The 19,868-nt window shown below is 40.2% G+C and overlaps 2 protein-coding genes across 4 annotated transcripts in view; one reads left to right on the top strand and one right to left on the bottom strand.

Moving 5' to 3' along the window:
- The first annotated feature begins 43 nt into the window (after positions 1-43).
- mrpl13 (mitochondrial ribosomal protein L13) lies at positions 44-14,658 on the top strand. Of its 2 annotated transcripts, XM_026185073.2 has the most exons (7): positions 44-203; positions 3,034-3,157; positions 3,837-3,930; positions 6,110-6,170; positions 8,120-8,206; positions 10,370-10,491; positions 14,076-14,658. In XM_026185073.2, the coding sequence occupies exons 1-7, from the start codon at positions 177-179 to the stop codon at positions 14,098-14,100; spliced, it is 540 nt and encodes a 179-aa protein (XP_026040858.2). In that variant the 5' UTR covers positions 44-176; the 3' UTR covers positions 14,101-14,658. The 2 variants fall into 2 exon arrangements, with proteins under 2 accessions (XP_026040858.2, XP_026040859.2); XM_026185074.2 differs by lacking the exon at positions 8,120-8,206.
- col14a1a (collagen, type XIV, alpha 1a) overlaps positions 14,129-19,868 on the bottom strand; it is a 166,260-nt gene continuing 160,520 nt past the window's right edge. Inside the window, exon 48 of one of the 2 annotated variants that reach the window (XM_080307779.1) lies at positions 14,129-17,212. In XM_080307779.1, coding sequence (XP_080163905.1) covers positions 17,184-17,212 — 29 coding nt within the window. In that variant the 3' untranslated portion in view covers positions 14,129-17,183. The remainder of the gene's footprint in view (positions 17,213-19,868) is intronic. The other variant, XM_080307778.1, reaches the window with a different exon arrangement.

Raw genomic sequence — 19,868 nt, 5'->3', positions numbered from 1 at the left:
ATAATCGTGAATATACAGTAGTGCCGGACACTACATGAGCTCACGATAAATATAGATTAATTTGGAACCTAGGAACCCTTAAAAATATCTTATTTCAACCGAACATAATTTCGTAGCGGACCGAAGCTCACGTTGGGGTCAACTATTTAGAGGATGCGCTAGTAGTTTAATCTAAAATGTCCAGTTTCTCCAGATCTGCACAGGTAATCTGAGACGCTGTGGGCTGCATTAGTTCCACCTTATGTTTGTATTTTTTGTTATTTAATGGTTGCGGTTGCTGGTAGCTAGCGTCGCTGAACGGCACTGACACTGTTACATGAGAGAAATTTTAACAGCTAGCTGTGAACGAGTGCACTGCCTCCAGTAGTTAAGAGGCTTTCTAAAAGAAATCGAAGGTCTTATTGTCCATTTACTATAACTCTAACCTTCAGTTAGTGAAATGTACCACTTAAAACGTCTAGTCTTTGACTTAACGTCGTTTCTCATATGGTTTTATCCTAGAGAGTTGCTATACTGCTATTTTGATGCTAGCTGTTTGAAACAGTTCTTCTACAGACTCTTAAGTTTTGTCTTAATATGAGATTTAATCCTCGCCACCATTTCTATCTTACTTGGCTCTGTAGTAAGAAGTAAGAAATACTTAAAATAATTTAAACACATGATCTAGTGTTTAAAAAAATGATGATCATTTGCCACCTGTATTTACCAGAAAATGCATTTCACCTGTTCTAAATGATTTATTGATCTATATTTTATCTCATGAAAGATGTCATGTCATTTTGAACCAGAAAGAGTATTTCTGTAACCAGGTAGAAGCTGCTCAGTGACAAATGTTACAAATGTCTTGTTGTGACACCAGTTCTATAAATATATTTTAACTGGGAGAAAGGATTGGGTTGATTATAACGTAGACATTAAAAAATATATACAAACACTGGCAATAACTTTTTACCCTGAGGTTTACAAGATGGTAGCGAGACTTTGTTATGATGTATGGTTTTGAGTTTTGATGCTGAAAGTTTTGCTTGGAGTGACCAGGATAGCTAACAGAGGTGGGACCAAGTCATTGTTTTGCAAGTCTCAAGTAAGTCTCAAGTCTTTATCCTCAAGTCTCAAGTCAAGTCTCAAGTAATGTCAGGCAAGTCAGAGTCGAGTCTCAAGTCACTGGTGTAAAAGTCCGAGTCAAGTCACAAGTCTGAAACTTTGAATTTCAAGTCCTTTCGAGTCATTCAAAAAAACGAAAAAAAGCATGTTGCAGTTATATGCTAAATGTAAATATTAGACCATGTAATTTTTAAATCTGTGTTTTTCTCAACACATGACAAAATAGTGAACTTAGAAAATATACACAAATTGTGAAATTGCACCTCTTTAAAATGCAGCTCAATTAAACCTAGCTCCAAGAATAATTTTCACCGACAGTTCTGAGATAAGCTGCATGTTATTCTTGGATGCGGTTGTAGGACCGGCTTTAAAATCGCATGACAAAAATATCATACACATTAAAAAAAAACTGCATCACCAACGTAGCCTGGACAACATTTGCTAGTTAGATGAAGTCAGCTATCTCATCTTAGCATATTTATATGCATATTTATAATCATACGGTTCTTGGAGTGAGCGCATACGATCATGAAGTTTAGTAACTTCAGGTCACTGCAACAAGCCCAGGTACAGTTTACCGCCGGATGGGTGCAGGACCTTGAAATGCACCGTGTAGAAAGTAAAGACCATCGTACTTATCATAAGTTTACCAGTCTCACAAACTGTCGTCATAAATACACATTCGTTAACAGTTTATTAATAGGACCTTTGAGCTCAACGGTAATTAATTAGTAGTGGAAATAATTTCTGGTAGCATCACAGAAATGTAGCAGTGACAATAATACTGTATGCTGTAATCGTACTGGGCAATTAGTGATACAAAAAACCTGTTTTATCCTGTGAATAAAAGTATATGTTTTTGTCAATGTACCATAATAACAGAAGCGAAACGCAATATTGTGTCAGGACAATTCACTATTTATGCACAATAAACAAAGAAGCATAGCGCGGCAATTTCTGTTCAGCGCCAGACTTGCTTGTAACCTATATCACCAGTTATGTTATGAAAATGACGTATTAACTACTAAAAAACACTGACCTTCGTGTAAATGCTTGGAGCAGACTAACCTGTGAGCTGGAGTGTTCTGGGACGTTATATTTGGTCTTTGAATGGCTGCAATCCAGTCGCGTCTTTGTTACTTCGGAAACATGGCTCGAACAATTTCTCTTCAACGACGTAATCCGATAACAACCGATCTCTTTACCCGTCGGCTTCCCGTGGCTGTCATGCGACCGGCTATTGCAGTTAATAATACAACAGCTTCTTGACATTTTTGTGTTTCTTTTTATCGCTGTATAACTGATTTTAATTGAAAGCCTGTGTGCGCTAGTACCTCTTGCCACGAGTTCCCAGAATCCTTTGCGGTTCTACCCGTGAATGACGTCACATTTTCAATCTCTATATAATATGCATGTTAAATTTTATATTTGGGGTAAAATATCAAGTCTTTTCAAGTAAACCGGTTCAAGTCCAATTCAAGTCCCAAGTCATTGGTGTAAAAGTCCAAGTCAAGTCACAAGTCTTAGAACATTTTTTCAAGTCAAGTCTAAAGTCATAAAATTAATGACTCGAGTCTGACTCGAGTCCAAGTCATGTGACTCGAGTCCACACCTCTGATAGCTAAGATTAGAAATGAGGGACCGGTCAGGTTAAGTGTTTTGGAGAAAAAGATCAGAAGAAACCAGTTTTCTCTCTTAGCAGCTGACTAATTGCTGAAAGGTTAGGATATTAAAATTGTCTACAAGGAAGAGTAAACATTTTGCCAACTATAGTTTGAAGGGACAGTTTGGCATGTCCATTATTTTAAGCTGCCCATCTTTACAATTTTGGAGCTTGGAAAATTAACAGGCCTTCTTTGATTTCTGATGCTGAGATGTCTCAGCTTGTTAGCATATGTAATTTAAGTTTTTCTCCTTGACTTCGTTCAGCAATGGGCGACCTTTGCCCGTTCCTGGTTCCTGATTGATGCCAGGATGCAGCCGCCTGGGAAGATTGCAGCTATGTGTTCTATTAGATTACAGGGGAAACACAAACCTATCTACCATGCTCTGAGTGAGTAGGAACTCCATCTCACACTCACCAGACAGTCATGAACAAATTCTCACTGTAACTCACTTTAACTGTTTCATTGTGTATATATGAGGTATTGTTTTTAAACCACAACAAACCCTTAGTTTAAGCATGTTGTGGTACAGCACTGCAGAGGTAAAAGCTGAAGCAGCACTTGAAGTAAAAAGGAGAACTTTATTTCTTACTGGCCTTCATCCCACCCATTGTTCTTCAGTGGTGTGCAGTCATTGTACAAATGTACCCTTTATAAGGTTGGGGAAACCTGCAGTCAGCTGAGACTGAAGAAGTCACCTGGATGAGTGATGAAACATTTCTACCACTGAAAACACTACATCCAGTTAAACAGAATCAATTTTTGGGATTTCCTCGTCTGGATTATGACATTATGACAGAAACATCTACTTTTATATAGAACTGCCACATGGTGGCAGCAGAGGACAAGCTTTAAAAATGTTTTTCCCTTCCTTCTCAGTTATACTTTGGAATAACAATATGTTTTAGTAAAGCTAAGCCTTAGTCTCACAAGGTAGCTTCTGCTCTTAGTAGTGGCGTCATTGGTAGAGCAGCTATATGTGCTAGTCTTCCTCTCTTTAAAACAGAATAATGTGGCTTTTTAATCATGCATTGAGCCTGAAAACAAACCTTTTGAACATCTTCACAGGTGACTGTGGTGACCATGTGGTGGTGATAAACAGCAAACACATAGCTTTCTCTGGGAACAAATGGGAACAGAAAGTCTACTCATCACACACGGGGTAAGTGTATAGTGCCATCTGTCATGATTTTAATTTCATGTTTCCAGTTCAAAGCAGGACAAAGCGAGGCCTACATAAAGCTTTGTTTAGTCTGCTGCCAACAGTGATGTAAATGAGGTTTTTTGGGTCACTGAACAGTAGAGCTGGGTGATATAAGATTTTTTCATATCACGATATGTTTTTTTCATTTCAGGCGATAACGATATCTATCACGATATAAGCCAAATAACTATATTTGTAAGATTTAAATGTGCCGTTGCTCACAAGTAAAATGTGAAATAATCAGCAGCTTGTTTTTATTTAAATATTTATTTCCCATAATAAGTTCAACAGGGTAGATGTACTTAAGGAACATGAGACTTTTTCAGATAAATAAAGGCAAATATTGCAAACTATACAAAAGGCAGCCGCTAAAGCGTTTAAGTTTCAAAATAGAACAAACAAAACAGACTAAATTGTCAATTCCACTTAGAAACAAAATATTAATTCTAAAAATAAATCTTAGTTTGTTTTACAGAAGAACAGACAAAACTGACTAACTTTTGTCAATATCAAATAAACTGAGAACTAAAAGGAAATTCTCAATCTCTCCTTGTTGTATAGCTTATCTTTTCAAACAGTTTTAACAGTTACTTTAGTCTGACAAAAGCCGAATGACGAATTAGCGCTTCCAGTCAGAGACTGAGGCTACGTCCACACGTACACGGGTATTTTTGAAAACGGAGATTTTCCGTTTTCGTTTTAAAAAATAATCCCGTCCACACATAAAGGCAGAAATGAAGGAAAACGCTGCTACGAACATGCCAAAGCAGCAGGTGGCGCTAGATTCCTAACCGTGCAGAAATGTTGGCCAATCAGAAGTCTAGAAGCCTCGGTGGGAAAAAGTAAACAAAGCTGGGGCATAGAAGCAGAACCGAGTCGTATGTGTGGAGGGACAGTAACTGTGTGTGTGTGTAAGCATTTAAACACTGCAGAGAGTAGAATTAACAGTAACAGTATTGTAGAAATTCTTTTCACCGAAACAATAACGTGGCGCACAGTGTGACGTCAAAAAATGCGCACACCTTTGACGCTGCGTTTTCTCCGTTTTTCTAGTCCACACGTAAATGCAAAAACGGAGTTTTCAAAAATCTTCGTTTTCAGTGACCAAAAACGCCGTTTACGTGTGGACGAAAGGTGCAAACGCATAGAAAAATCTGCGTTTTCAAAAATACCCGGGTACGTGTGGACGTAGCGCATGCACCAGTTTATTGTATTTCCAGACTTGCTTTCGGCACAATTTACAGTGCACGCTACTCTGTTTTCTGTCAGACTTGAAATAGCCGAAATACCTTCACACTACGGAACTTCTATGGCTCTTCCGTTCGACAATCTCTCCGGCATTGGAACCATCATCTGTTTTCTCTCGGTTGATTTTTCTAGTCGGCACACTCATTTCCTCCATTACCCGGCGGTACGGTGGCTGGCTGCTTCCCAAACAAATACACATGTGCGGCTTGGCACTTGTGCTGCGCTGCGGCTGTGATTGGTTCGGCTCTGCGCTACGTAATTTGGATAGGCTGGGTTTTTTTTTTAAGAGGACAAGAGCGGCGAGGTCTATCGCAATAGTTTAATTTTTCTATCGAGAAAAAGTTATATCGCGATACATATCGTTATCGTTCTATCGCCCAGCTCTACTGAACAGCAGAAATACTCGTTTATGTCTGATTTGACGTCTTTGCTGTGTAAGCTCAGTCTGAAAAGTTAAATCAGAATTTTCAAGTTTCTTCCTGCAACATTTTTCTGGCAGTTGTATGAACAGAAATCCTCAGATTTAGAATATACTGCGTTTCATTGTTTCACGTCACAGTCCCTCCTCTTCTGACTCAAAGTCTGCATCCACACACGCCTCCTAATGAGAGCAGCAGCCACTGCTTCACAAAACGTTATAATTAAAAATTACCTCTGGATTTTCAGTGAGCCTGCTGGCTTTCACATGAACATATAAATACTGCAGTAAATGTTGCCTTCAGCATGTGTATTTCTGTAAAATGGATAGCATGATGTTGGGCTAATTTGAAAAAATAATCCGAACTGGTAACTAAAAAAGCATCATCAGAGCAATAAATGCCAATTTCAGTTCATGAAATAAAATTGGACTGGCAGAGATTTGTCGTAATTTATTCATTTTCTTTTAAAGGTACCCTGGTGGATTCAAACAAGTCACAGCTGCTCAGCTCCATCATAAGGACCCAAAAGCTGTAAGTGCTGCTGGCTTCTGTTCTCCTCTTTGTGTTGTTTAGAGTGAATTTTAAACCTTAGCTCACACCAAGAATTTGATTATATTGTAGGTATGATTAATTAAACCACACAGAGATAAGTGTGCCACATGCTCTGCAGTGGAGGTGCTTCCTGGTTTGACACTCATCCCTTTCCTCGTATGTGCTGCTCATGCATATTAATATAAAGTGCTGAGGAGTGGGATTAAGCAGCAGTGGATTTGTGCTGGTTGATGGAGGTATTTTGATATTTTCTGAAACTCAGACCAAGAATGTCAGTTTAAGGATAATTCTTGGGATTTTGGTTGTGATGCATATTTATGATTTCAAGGTAATGAACTCTTCTCCTGTGTAGAAAGAAGAGTAGAGCCCAGTGTGGCAGCTTTTTTACATAATATTTTACATGAATCCATGATTATTCCAGGCAAACTTACTGTGACCTGCATACTGTATTTAACAAATGATGCAAACTCCCGTGTTACTTAGCAGCGACTCAAAAAACAGGAACAACAACAGAACAGGAGCTGAAGGATAACTCTAGTGAGGGTCATTGATTCTTTTTATTGAATCAGTCCTGACACAAGCATGTACTCTGGTGTCACGTCATTATAATCAAAATGGGCACTGTAGTTGGTTGGTGCTGCAGGCTCCGGCTCCTCCAGTGTGCAAGATACTGAACCCCAAGTTACCCCCAATGCATCCGCTGGAGAGTCCATGTGTGACAGATAAAAGCTCTAAAGTATAAAAAGTGTGTGTGTGTGTGTGTGTGAGGCTCGTAGGAGAAAGGGCTACGAGTGCACAAATAAAATAGAAAAGAATCAGCCCGTTTACCATTTACACACTGAAAATAAAAGATACATTCAGCTGCTCCCTTATTCATCTGGGACACTTACTAGAAAACCAGATGTGTATTATTCTGCACCGCTACACAGTCCCTGAACACCTCAATACTTCTGGTTAGAGGTGATTAGAAAATAACAGCATCCAGCTGTTTTAGGAAGTTTTTTTTTAACCCCTGAAAAAAATGTTTTTGAAAAGAAATGATGAGAAAATGATGAATGAACTCGAGGCACACAGAGACAGGGTGAAGATATAAATGAATAAATATGAATATAAGGGAAAGAAAATCTCCACAGATCCTCATTCAAACGTTACAAAAATGACAGAGACATCAGTGGGCGAAAAGAAGTGCACATAATCGTAACTCAAGTACTTGCCTCACTATAGTCAGTCCCATATTTACAGCATTTTCTGTTTCATTAAATATTAAATCCATTAAGTATTGGAGAATATCTATCATGATTTTTTTCCCCCAGACATCTATCAAACATTTTTTTTAATTTTAAATATATAAAAGTGAGTTTTGCATGTTAAGGCCTCGCCTGAAGCTGTGTGAAGGATAAGCATGCCTCTGCAGTGGTGCACTCAGTAAGAGTGTTTTGTTTTTTTGTTTTTTGTTTTTTTGCAGAAGTTGTGGGTTTGTAGACTTTTTTTCCCATATGCAGCTAGTGTGCTAAAAGTACACCGTAAAATTGCTCCTGACATGCGGGAATGACTCGATGTAGGTGCATGACCTGCACTGGTCTCCAGTCTGAAGTGCACTAAACCAGAAGAGACATGCACTAAGCTGCTGGTTTCAGGCCAGTCAGCGACCACAGACGTGCATCCTGAAGGTGATTTAGTTGATGTGACATTTGAAGGGTTGGCGTGCGAAGAGGAAGAAATAGATTTGGACACATAAATGATTTGTCAGCACTGCGTCTGTCCAACATCTCTCTCAATCCAGTAACTTCATCCAAGTTGTGTAACCTGCTTCGCATTGAGGAACAATTTAGAAGAAAATATAAGAAAAACAGAAAATTTGTTGCTATAAACACAGACTTTTGAAAATATTTTTATGTCAATATTTTCATTGTCCTTCTCCTCTCCAGATCGTAAGGTTAGCAGTTTACGGCATGCTGCCTCGGAACCTGCACCGGCGCACCATGATGCAGCGATTACACATCTTTCCTGAAGATGTAAGCCCTGTTTCACATCATCTCACTAATGAAAGACAGTCAGGGTACATTAAGAGAATGAGTGCATGGCTGTGAGGTTAAGGTTTTTTACTAAATCTGGTTGTTGTTGTCCTCTTGTCAGAAGCGCTAGTCTCTCCCTTTTGTCTAAAGCTTTACTTATCAGCAGTTCTGGTCGGCAAGGTGGTGCAGTGGTTAGCACTGTTGGCTCACAGCAAGAAGGTTCTAAGTTCGGCTCCATCATCTGGCTGGGGTCTTTCTGTGTGGCGTTTGCATGTTCTCCCCGTGTCTACATGAGTTCTCTCCGGGTACTCCAGCTTCCTCCCATAGTCCAAACACATGCAGTTAGTGGGGTTAGGCTAATTAGTGATTCTAAATTGCCCTTAGATGTGGATGTGAGTGTGAATGGTTGTCTGTCTCAATTTGTTAGCCCTGTGACAGACTAGCAACCTGTTCAGGGTGTACCCCGTCTCTTGTCCTATGACAAGGATAAGCGGTAGAGGATGGATGGATTGTCAGCAGCTCTATATTTACGATGCGTCACCAAGAATATTGAGGAACCAGAGTTGTCTCGTGACTCTGCACTTCATCTCATGAATCTTTAAGGCCATTGTTTCACTTTCTGCTGATGCCCTAAGAAGAACAAATCACAGAAAAGGGCGAGGACTCATGAAGATGAGCTCTTTTTAGACATTTAGACATGACATCACCGACTTCATCACTGTGTTAAAGTCATTCAGACTTATTGTAGTTTGTCTTTAATAAGCATCAACTCTGGGGAAGTGTTTAGGCTTTTGTAACTGCAGTTTTGTGTGTCACTTGGTGCTAAACTGCCTCCACTCATAGGGGAGCTTGTTTGGCTTTATTTAGACTAGTTTGCTTTAATTTTATTATTTTATTTTATTATTCAATTTAACCACCTCAAGGTGCTTTATATCATAAGAGAGACAATACAATAAGAGAGAAAATATCCCAACAATGTCCTACAAGCAAGCACTTGGTGACAGTGGGAAGGAAAAACTCCCTTCTAACAAGAAGAAACCTCTGGCAGAGCCAGGCTCAGGGAGGGGGCCGCGACTACATTAGTGTAAATTCTTGCGCCATGTTAAAGGTGATATGTCCATTTATTTGGGTCTGATGTGGTAACTTTACTGTTGCAGCTGTTACTTAAAAGTAACTAGGGTACTTAAATGCCGTCAGATTAACCCAAAGTGTGTACCTGAAAGCATATGTAACTGGCCATTTGTTCAAGAGACCCTTAGGTGGTAGTGTACACCAAAACAGTATAAAATGAGGAAATATTAAAGTTTACAGGGCGGCCAGTAAACACACCTCCAATGAATGCTAATACTGGGATTATGTAAATAGGGATGCGTAAATAAACAAGTGACTGTCGATGTCAGTGAAGTATTGTTTTCTGCCTACTGTGGAAAATGACATCTTATTGGCTGCCAAAAGTCATTAAATGCAGCTGAGGCTGAATGTAAATAATGCGTCCAATCGGTTATCAGAGTTGACAAACTGTCCCGTCTCAGTCGTTGATTTAAAGCGGAGCAGATGCGTCGTATCATTGCCGCAGTGAATTATGCCTCGCATGCATTTTTGGCACTTGAGAGCATATTGATTGGTTTCAAATTACACTGGCTAGAGCCAGCGTCACACATCACAGCCTCTGGAATGAATTTAACATAAAAAGTGCTTGATGGGCTGTTAACTGACACACGGGGTCCATCTAAATATCAGCGGATTGTAATTACTATCATGGTGGGAGTGCCATCATCAGGTATTTTGATTTGTAATACTGTGAATGAATGTGTCCATATACAGAGGAACGACTGATTACCTGACTTTGGTCCTAACAGCAGAATCTAAGTAGTACTTAGAGATGGCGTTTCTAAGCCTGAGGCATTTCACAACAGTTTAGGCAGTGTTTCTATTGAACATTTGGTGTTTTTTTGATTATTTATTTTTCTTTTCCTCCGTGTTATTCCCAGCTTAAAACCTCCTCCAGGCCTTTGAATAAGGCACCATTTGTAACGCACAGTCTCCTTATTTGTGTCAGTTGCTATAAATTCTTTCCTCTCTCCCATTTCCTCCCTTTTCTCTTTGAATTTTTGTGTCTTGGATCAAATGCCTTTAACGTTTCCTTCATCCACCTCTCTCCAGGAGCTGCCATATGACATTCAAGCCAACCTGACAGAGGAGCTGCCTCAGCCCAGAGAAATACCGAAGAAGCTCAGCGAGTACACTCGGGAGGAAATCGATGCCTTCCCCAGGCTGTGGACACCGTATGTAGAAGCGTAACTCTCAATTAATATCCAAAAAGAAGCCCAAACTCCCATCAGTGTTGATTTTGACAGCAAATTCTGATTTAGTTTTAGTCATAATTTAGGGATTTAAATGCTTTTAGTCAACTAAATAACATAAGATTACATCAGAGTAAATCTAAAGTTAATTCAGACGATTAAAAGAAAGCGTTTGTCGTATTTTTACCGGTGAGAGTTTCTCAGTGTCTTATTTTCCTTTTCTACTCTGATCTTTCTGCCAAGTGTTGAAATTTTCTCTCGTTTTCATGAGAAACAGGGAGGATGGGCGCTGGTTTTACCAGATCAAATGTGCCCGTCTAACCTTACCGCACAAGATTACTTCTGATTGGATCACCTCCAAACTCGTCCCGCCGTTCTACACAACTTTAATTAGTTCTTATCATGCCATCTCTCCAAAATATTTTCATCTCGTTTTTATTCGGGATTAAAGTATCAGTACATTCATCACATTTCATCGTAGTGTTGTCACATTTTCGTTAAGGGGGGGGCGAGAAAGGTTGTTGATGAAAATTATTGGCCAATGAAATTATCACAGTCTCCCATTTTGCTGCATTTATACTGAAGAAATTGAAACATTCATGGTGACGCGTCACACTCAGTCTTGTGTTGATGAGGATGGTCCAGAAGGGGGTGATGTTGAACTGTGTACCATCTCACAGTCCCTCTCTCTATGCCAGCCTACTCTGTTTTATCTTAAAAAAAAATAGCAGTGCAAAGCTTTAAATTAAGCATTTAAAATGAGAAACAGACGACTTCTGAACTTGTGTGTGTGCTGGCACAATCTTCAGATATTTAAAAGACGGGAAGGTTTCGACCCAGGTTTGCCTTCTTCTGCTTTGACGCAGTCCTGTAATGTTTTCATGGTCTTACTAAGCAACACGCACACAAATGGATCTAATTCAAATGTATGACAGCTCCTTTTTTTGTGGCCATTGTGACATGACAGTTTCTCCTCAAGCAGGAAAAAAAAGCGCAACATTTTTCATCGTAACTACAAACACATGTAGCTGCGGTGCGAATGATTGTCAGCCAACTTAGAGCTGTCATTATGTGACGCGATGCACAAAGAACTGAAGTGCTGAACCACTAAGGAGCTGGCTCCTGTGTGCACTACTACATGAAAATAGGAGTAGTTGTCCCCAAGCTGACTTTTTTTTCTTTTTTAAGTTGATGCAAGTTGGCTTCATTGTGAGCTCGATCGAAAAGCTGTAAAAAAGTAGGACACTGTACATCGTAACAAGGAGCCAAACCTCAAAAACAGAGCAGGACGGTTCTCTCAGATGCACACTGGGAAAATCAGCTGTATTCCCTCACTTCCTGAGCGCTTGGATACACAAGTTTTCTCTGAAGGATGTGTGAGAGAGCATCTGTTACTCGGCCTAATCATATTCATAGCTTTTCTGAGTCAAGTATTTTCTGGTTGGAGATTAGACTGGCATTGTGACCCGCGGTTTGCCGGCATGATAATATCGTGCCGTTCTCCCCGGCCTCAGCCGCAGTAAACATCGTTCTGACAGGTTAACGAAGAGCGTTCTTGCTTCACCTGCTCAGCAGTAGCCTTTGCATCCGTTCATCCATCAATCCATCCGTTCACCCGCGGCCCAGCTGCTTCTGAGTCAGGGTCACTGCTCTTCACCCACCGGACATGCTCAGCACCCAGGACCTCTGATGGTCTTTCTTGTACCCAGTCTGAGGTGCTTAATTCGAAAGCTTGGATTTTGTTTCTCCAGGTTGTTGTAAACATTTTAGACAGCAGCTAAATCAGGATTTAACAAATGTATTGTTGTTATTGGCAAATCCAAACCCTGCTTTCCTGCCATCGTACTTTCTCTATGTAAAAACCCCCATAAACACATGAATCTATTTCTGCAGCTAGGTTTCCTTTGTGGTTTTCAGATGCTGGATGCCTCTGTGATGTCCCACTTCAATAAATGTTAATGGGATTTTGTTAACAGGATTCGGTGCATGTTAACAATTACACTGAGCAAAATGGCAAAATTCGTCATGTTCTTCCTCCTTTTTATGTGGTGTGATCTTTTGGAGCAAAACTGACATTGTTTTGTTGGAAATAATGCTGATGTTTTTTGTTTGCGGTGCTGCACACACCACAAGCAAAACACCATTGATCTCCTCTGTGTCGACACAGAAATCTCAGACTCTCAGAATCAAAACCAAATCTGCTTCACAACAGTCAAATGAACAATTTAGCTCGTATGATCCTAACGTTTTGCACATTTGAACTAAACTAATATCAGTTTTTAGAATCAGTGTTTTCACCCCTCTGTATACATATTTTCCTACTTGAGTAGGAAAATATTAGTAAAGGTTTTGCATGCAGGTTAAAGATGATCGTTTGAATTGAGTGTGTTGGAGCAGGGAACCCCTGAAAAACCTAAAATGAGCATTCGAGTGATCAGAGTTTAGAAGCACTGCTAGTGTTATGTGGTCTAACTGTACTTTTCTGAGGCAGCAAACCAAAAATGCTAGTAAATAAATGAAACCACCAAGTAGATGTATTCAAACAATATAGTTATTTAGGGGTACATGAGAATAGTGTCAGCATTTGCAGGGACTGGCTCATGCAGATTTGGTTCCTAAAAGGATAGCTCCACCCCCAGGTCGAAGGTCAGGCCCTCTTCTGCTCCTCGTCCTATTGAACAGTGATGACGCAGGACGTGTTGTTAAGTAGAAAAATGCATACATGAAATTTTTAAGGTACAGTGGTGCCACACAGGGCCAATAGTTTTATTTGTGTTCTCTGACATTAGTTTTCACTCTGTGTATATGCCTTGTGCAGATATGTACAGCATGTCGGTGCTGCGTTCACCACTGCTGTCAGAGTGTGTGCCTGTGCGAGGTGATAAATGAGCTACTTCTTATTGTTTACTGCTTCAATCTCCTCAGCCAATCAGTCTGTGTGCTGAGGCTGGTCGCTGTGTGGCCATCAAGGTCAAACTAATCCTGGTTTATTTAAGAGATAGGCCTCAGTCTAGTTAATATTCGCTCATACGCTGCCTCAGTCATTTTACTGATCGTGTGAGTGTGTCAGGGGAGATGGGGTTAAGGTCATCCAGGGCGATTCAATCGTTCCCCTTTATTAAACACACTGTTAATATTCTCTCAGAAAAACCTTGGAGCCCAGGCGAGAGATTATTATTGAATGTAAGCTCCCTGTCCACCCCTGTACAACACACACGCACGCAGTCAACACACAAACAAGTGCTCAGACACAGAAAACCGACAGCATACGGGTGTAGCTGATAGCAGAGCTATTACATTTGATAACAACATTTTTTCTACTTTGTATCAAAACCAATACAGCACGCTCTGATAATATCTGTCTGCTGCAAACTCTGCTTGAAATTAAAGCGGAAAAACCGAAAACAACGACACAGTCTCTGAAGTCATTTTGAAAAAAGGGGCGGGGGGAAAAAAGAGATAAGATCTGCCCACTCTCTCATCTGTCCCATTCTATCCATGTTTTTCCTTGTAATCGGTCCTTTCCCCACCCTTCATACTAATGCGTTGTTGTATTTTTTCCACAGACCTGAAGACTACAAGATGAAATGAAGGCTGCCCAATGAGACCGAGAAATGGAGGGGGGAAAAAAGGTCTTATATCAACACAACACTGAAAGCAGCACCATCCTCTGCTATTGATTTGTGTAAATTTAGCCCGCAGTTTATGCCTGCAGAACTGGCATCAAAGCTCGACAGCACTTAACATAACATAGATGCCAAGAACATCAACATTATCCTACCAGGGGAACCTCTCTGTCGCTCCTGTCGGCTCCAGCGCGACCGCGGTGGGCCTGAATTATCCAATGACAGCTTGAGATTTGACCATGTGGCTCAGCTGTGAGAAAAATCAGATTCTGTGGGTGATTCTGATTACACACCATGAAATGATCCGATCTGGTCCATTAAAAGTGACATCTGTTAGAGCTGATCCTGCCTTTAAAGGCTCGTGGATGCACAGTGAAACCAGTTAATGTGTAACTATATGAGAATCCCAAAATGTTAACTTGATCACACAGCTGCTTTTTTGTTTTTGGTTATTAAGTTTCCATCGATAAATCTGTTCCCCTTTTAAGTGAATTGTAAAAAGGCTAATAAAGAGTTTAACGAACCTCTTCTTGTCGAATGTTGTTTTTACAAAAGTGTTGTAAACTCTGGGTTTTTGACCCTTTTGCGCTGTTAAACAAATGACCCAAGCCAATTCTTGTAGTCTCATTACAGATTTATTGGTTATAAAAGCAAACAAAATAGAAAATAAATAAGTCCATATTGTACCAAAGGGTGCGGTAGCGAGACACATTCCTTATTAAAGCTATTCACGGTTGACAGTTAAAATCCAGACCGGGACCAGCTCGTAGCAACACGTCTGCTGCTTGTTTTTCTGACTGCAGTGCAAGAGGGGTTCTTATTGATTTCACAGAGAGGCGAGAGGATTTTCTTCTTCTTTTTTTTTTTTTTTTTGTAATAATAACTGACTTCAGGTCTTATTCCAGAAAGAGGTCAGAGTTCAGCCAGTGAGCAAACAGCTTCCACAGTGAGCAGGCCCAAATTTGCATAAGAAATAAAAGGGAACATAATGAACATAACAATGTTCTTTAAATTCACAAAAGCCCCCCGAAATAAAATAAAATCCAGAACAGTAACAAGCGCCAATGTTCAAATTAAAAAGAAATTATCTTTTTTTAAGTGTGCTTCTAAGTGTTCAGGGAAAGGAGTTTGATTGGTCTGGGTTTCATGTCCACTAAGAACACCACTTTTCAACAGTTGGTACAAAAACAAAGACAACCAGAGGAAACATGATTCATCATTATAAAAAAGCAGCCTGCGCAAATGTTACCAGCTGAACTAAAACAACCCAGTTAGTTACAACCAAAACAAGAGGCGCGGGTTCCACTTCCATGCAGCTCCACACAAAAGTTGCTAAATCGGCTGTGAGATGGGAAGGAACAAGTCTTACCTTGACATTATCAAATGGGCGTTGCTAAACATAGATCAGGCACTTTTCGGACCTCCCTTTTACAGAGATATGGTACAAGAGTCCACAGAGCTATTTACAATGTTTCACCTGATGGGGGTGGGGCTGGGGGATCCCACCGGGGACACGGGAGGGAAGGGACGGAAGTTCTCGCCACAGTTTCAGGTGTTTTATATGCATGTCTCAGCTCTTTGCGTTTTGTGGGAACATCTTTATCTTGAGGACTTTAATTCGTCTTTCATCTAAAGTCCTCCATCCTCGCTCTCCTCCATTACGTCGACATCCCGCAAAAACCTCCCGGCGATGCCCGGTGACCTCAGCTCCACGTCTTCAGAGTAGGTGGGGCTGAAGTGGTAACCGTAGTTGATGTGTGCCAGCTGAGAAGGCTGTTGAGGGTAGTACTGAGGGGGATAACCACGATAATAGGGGTCCTGCTCCTCCTCCTCCTCACCCCCTCCTCGGTTGTTGTAGGCCTCTGCAGCAGGGTGGTGTGGCTGATTGTAGGGAGGACTGTAGGGCTGGTAGGCGCCATGAGGCAAAGCTTGAACTGGGGTGGTGGGAATATTTAGGATCAGTGAAGAGTGTTTCTGCATCAGCACAGCAAACACAAAGCCAGTACTACAGGAGAGCGTGGAGCGAGGTTAAGGCCAACACAAGAGTACGGTATAAAAGAAGCACAGTGGGAAAGTGAGGCATGCACAGATTCAGAAATAGCTTCACAGCAGGTTAAAATCATTTCAACCAGTCAACAATTCTTACTTCTTTGATGGTGAAATGACTTCTCTGCAGAAGCAGATTCAGGACCCGGGACAGAGTCCAAAAGATTGGGTTAATAAGGAAGTAGTTTAATGGAACTGAAGACGGCTCTAATCTCTGCCCCAGTATCGCCCAGATGTGATTATTTTTCCAGGAATGAAAATGATCACATTATATCAGGCGTAAAAACTGAGATTTTCTGTCCATCTTGCAGAAACTGAGATGCACTAATAGCTGGGATGTTCAGTAATGAAAGCAGCCAGTCAACATCAAAGCAATCCATCACTATTTAGCTGATTTGTCTGGCTTTTGAAAGATGAGATTAGCTTTTATGAGATCTGAGTTTAAAGCAGGGTGAAGCAAAGGCTGCGGCAGCAAAGCTTTGCATACACGAGTATCTGTCGACAGGTGGTCCTGTTGACGACGAGCGGGGGCTGTTTTTTGTGGAAAAGTGAGTCAAATTGCTCGTATTTTTCCTTCGACACGGGAAAATAACTAGTTTAATGAAGCAGTTCTTATCAAAATACTTTACTCACGGGTGCATGAAGTCTGAAAATCTGGTGTGGTTGTGTACAAACCTGCACCGAACGACGGCGTAACGATTTCTAAAATGAGAAAACCAGCTTGCTTTTAAACTGATGTGCCTTTAAAAAAACCCTAAAGAAAAAAAAATCTTAGAAATAGCTAAAAAAACAAAACAAAAGGTCTCCAGAGAAGAAAAATGTGATAATCGCTGCTGCAGGGACTGCAGTTTCAAAAGTGTCAGGACTTATCCATCCCAGGAAATATGGCAGCCTTTAGGGAATAACAGGAGTTTCTTCAGTATTTAGTCTTTTCTTTTTAAAAGAGGACACAGGAGGAGGTGAGCACAGGTGGAGGAGAGGAGCATGGTTCAAGAATGCTCCTCAGTAGTCATTCCTATAATCCTGTTGAACTTCAGAACGAGAGATGCAGGGAGGAGAGAAGAGGGAGGAGAGAGAAGGAAAAAAAGAACCAGAGAGAAGATGTTACTTCATATCAGAAAGAAAACCCAGTGAACCAAAAGAGTTAAACCTCATAAACGACACCGACTGTGCTTCCTCAGCTGCTTCGATGTGGCTTTTGAGGTGGAAAAAAATATCAGTGTTGTAATCTATGTTTCTTCTTAGGAGAAACAAAAAGCACAAACTGAGAAATTAGTTCAAATAAACACAGTGACATTTTTATAAAGTGTTTGGAGAATGTTTAGAAAATGTGTCAGATCTTTATTTTACCTTTCTGGATGTTAGAAAGTGCAAATAAAGATTTCTAACACGGAAAACAGATGACAAGGAAAACACGCCTTATGAGTCACCCTGACTGAGATCTTAGGAAGACATCTGTTGCAGTTAAATACAACACATTCAAAAATGTACATTCAGGCAAATTCAGAAAAAATAGCTCTAAAGGAATGAGACCTATGAAGCTTGTGCCAGTTTTTCTGATGCATCACCATTTATATCTACATAAAACATATTTTTCTTACAAGATCAATATAAACAAACAGTTTAAACTGATCTTGAGCATAACATATAGTGTGAAACACTTCACATTGCTCTGTCTAAAAGTAACAACATCCTGTCTTTCACCATCTTAAAGGGCCCATAAACCAATGTGCATTTTCTAAAGGCTATGCACCAGATTATTTTGGCAAACAGCACCCCAGTGAAGTGTGTATGTTTGAAGACAGCTGGACTGCCTTTTGTACCATCTTAATGTTTAGCTAAGCAGCTTTTGGTTTAGTTGTAGGCAAAAAAGTATTGGGCCACACCTCTTAATGACTTGCCAAAGGTGTAGGAAATCAAGCACCTAACCATGCAATCTTCCTTTACAAACATTCGTGAAAGCTTGGGTCGTTCTGAAGAGCTCACTGGATTTGAGCGTGGAACTGTGCTGCAGTAAGTTTCTTCCCATCAGCTTCAAGTGCGATTATTGCAAATTGCAAGGGTTTATCAATCATAGCAACTCAGCCACATAGTTACAGATCACGTAAAGTCACACAGTGAGGTCATCAAATGCCAGTGTGTAAAAGTCTCAGACGTTCTGCTGACTCAATATCTTTGGAGACTTTGAAAAACCTCCCTTTGAATTAACATCAGCACAGAAAGTGTGCACTGTGAGTTTACATGGCCGAGCAGCTCCTGTAGGCGTAACGTGAAGGTGGCCCGGTACTTTTATCCAAATAGTGTATTTTACAAGATTTTAACAACTTAGGAATGTGGGAAAAGGACTTTAATCACCCTTGTTTGGGATAAGATCAATTAGGCCAAACTAAAGTTAATAATTTACATATATCCTTTGATGTAATATTTTATACTTTTTCCATATATTTAGATTGGTAATGGCTGACATTTGATGGTTAAAAACCTCATATATCATCTTGAAGCCGTGACACTGATCCTTGTGTAATGCACTAACTGAGCCATGATATGTTAACTACACTATTCAGGTTGACAAATACAAATGTAGGAATAAATTCTACTTGTCACAAAGACACAGTTTGAGGCCGCATTTTATTTGCTTTAAAATTTAAAAAAAAACTTATTTTAAGTGGTCAGGGAGGCTGTGTTTAATCTGTGCACATTTGGGACTAGCACTGAGGATTCTCGCAAGTCATAAAGTACAAAAAGACACCATTCAGACTGGAATCTATCACTATAAAATAAATCTGGTTTGATGGATGAAGTAATGTCTCATCTATCAGCTACTTTTAGACGATGATACATCATCAGGGCAACTTGTCAGAGTCTGTTAGACGTGTAACGTCCAAGCTGAGATGGCCCAAGACCCTATAAAGCCCTGCAATGGCCTCATCGGTATGAATATTCAATGTCGTCAAAGACGTGTGTGCAACTGCATATTTTATTTGATCTAAATACAGATGAATAGCTTTGGCCTTCTAACGTCTTAATCCATCGGTGTGGACATGAATGTATAAACTTCACAGTGGAACAGCCATAAAAGTCGGGTAGCTCTCAAATTCTCCGAACACTTTTACAAGAACAATAACTGTGCCAGAAACAGCTGTCACTGTGAAAACAATATTTGAGTGTTTTACACATATAAAAGATGCTTTATAAGGGCGTATAAAGACCAAACAGGCCTGGTTTTGTTTAAGCTGCTTAGAGCAGCAAGTTAGCAAACATAAAAATAAACCAAATTGCTCAGAATAAAAGTAATATCGCTCGAATACAGAAGGACAAATCAGGGCAAGTCTGGATAAACAGCAGTGAAGAATGTTTTGGTAAGGTCTGGATATTTCATGTTTTGACTCTGGTCACAAAAATATTCCAGTCAAGATGTTATTTCGATTCCTGGTGGCAGCTCCTCACCTACTGTGCACACTTTTTATGAATGTGCTTTTGTATTCATTTGTCTGCAGCACACGTTCTGCTCTGTTATGCCCCCCATATGAAGCTATTAAAAACACATAACTAAACCTAAAGAGAAATCAGTTGATCCTTTTGTGTGGATAAGACAACATTGTAGTTGGATTCTTGCTGATAATTTGAACCTAAAATCTAATGTGGAATTTTAGCTTTTCCATACTGGGGGAAAATTAGGGCAACTGC

Source organism: Astatotilapia calliptera, chromosome 11 (assembly GCF_964374335.1).
Source record: "Astatotilapia calliptera chromosome 11, fAstCal68.1, whole genome shotgun sequence".
In the NCBI taxonomy this organism is placed as follows: domain Eukaryota; kingdom Metazoa; phylum Chordata; class Actinopteri; order Cichliformes; family Cichlidae; genus Astatotilapia; species Astatotilapia calliptera.
The sequence above is the reverse complement of the archived record's forward strand: the minus strand, read 5'-3'. Positions and strand labels throughout refer to the sequence as shown.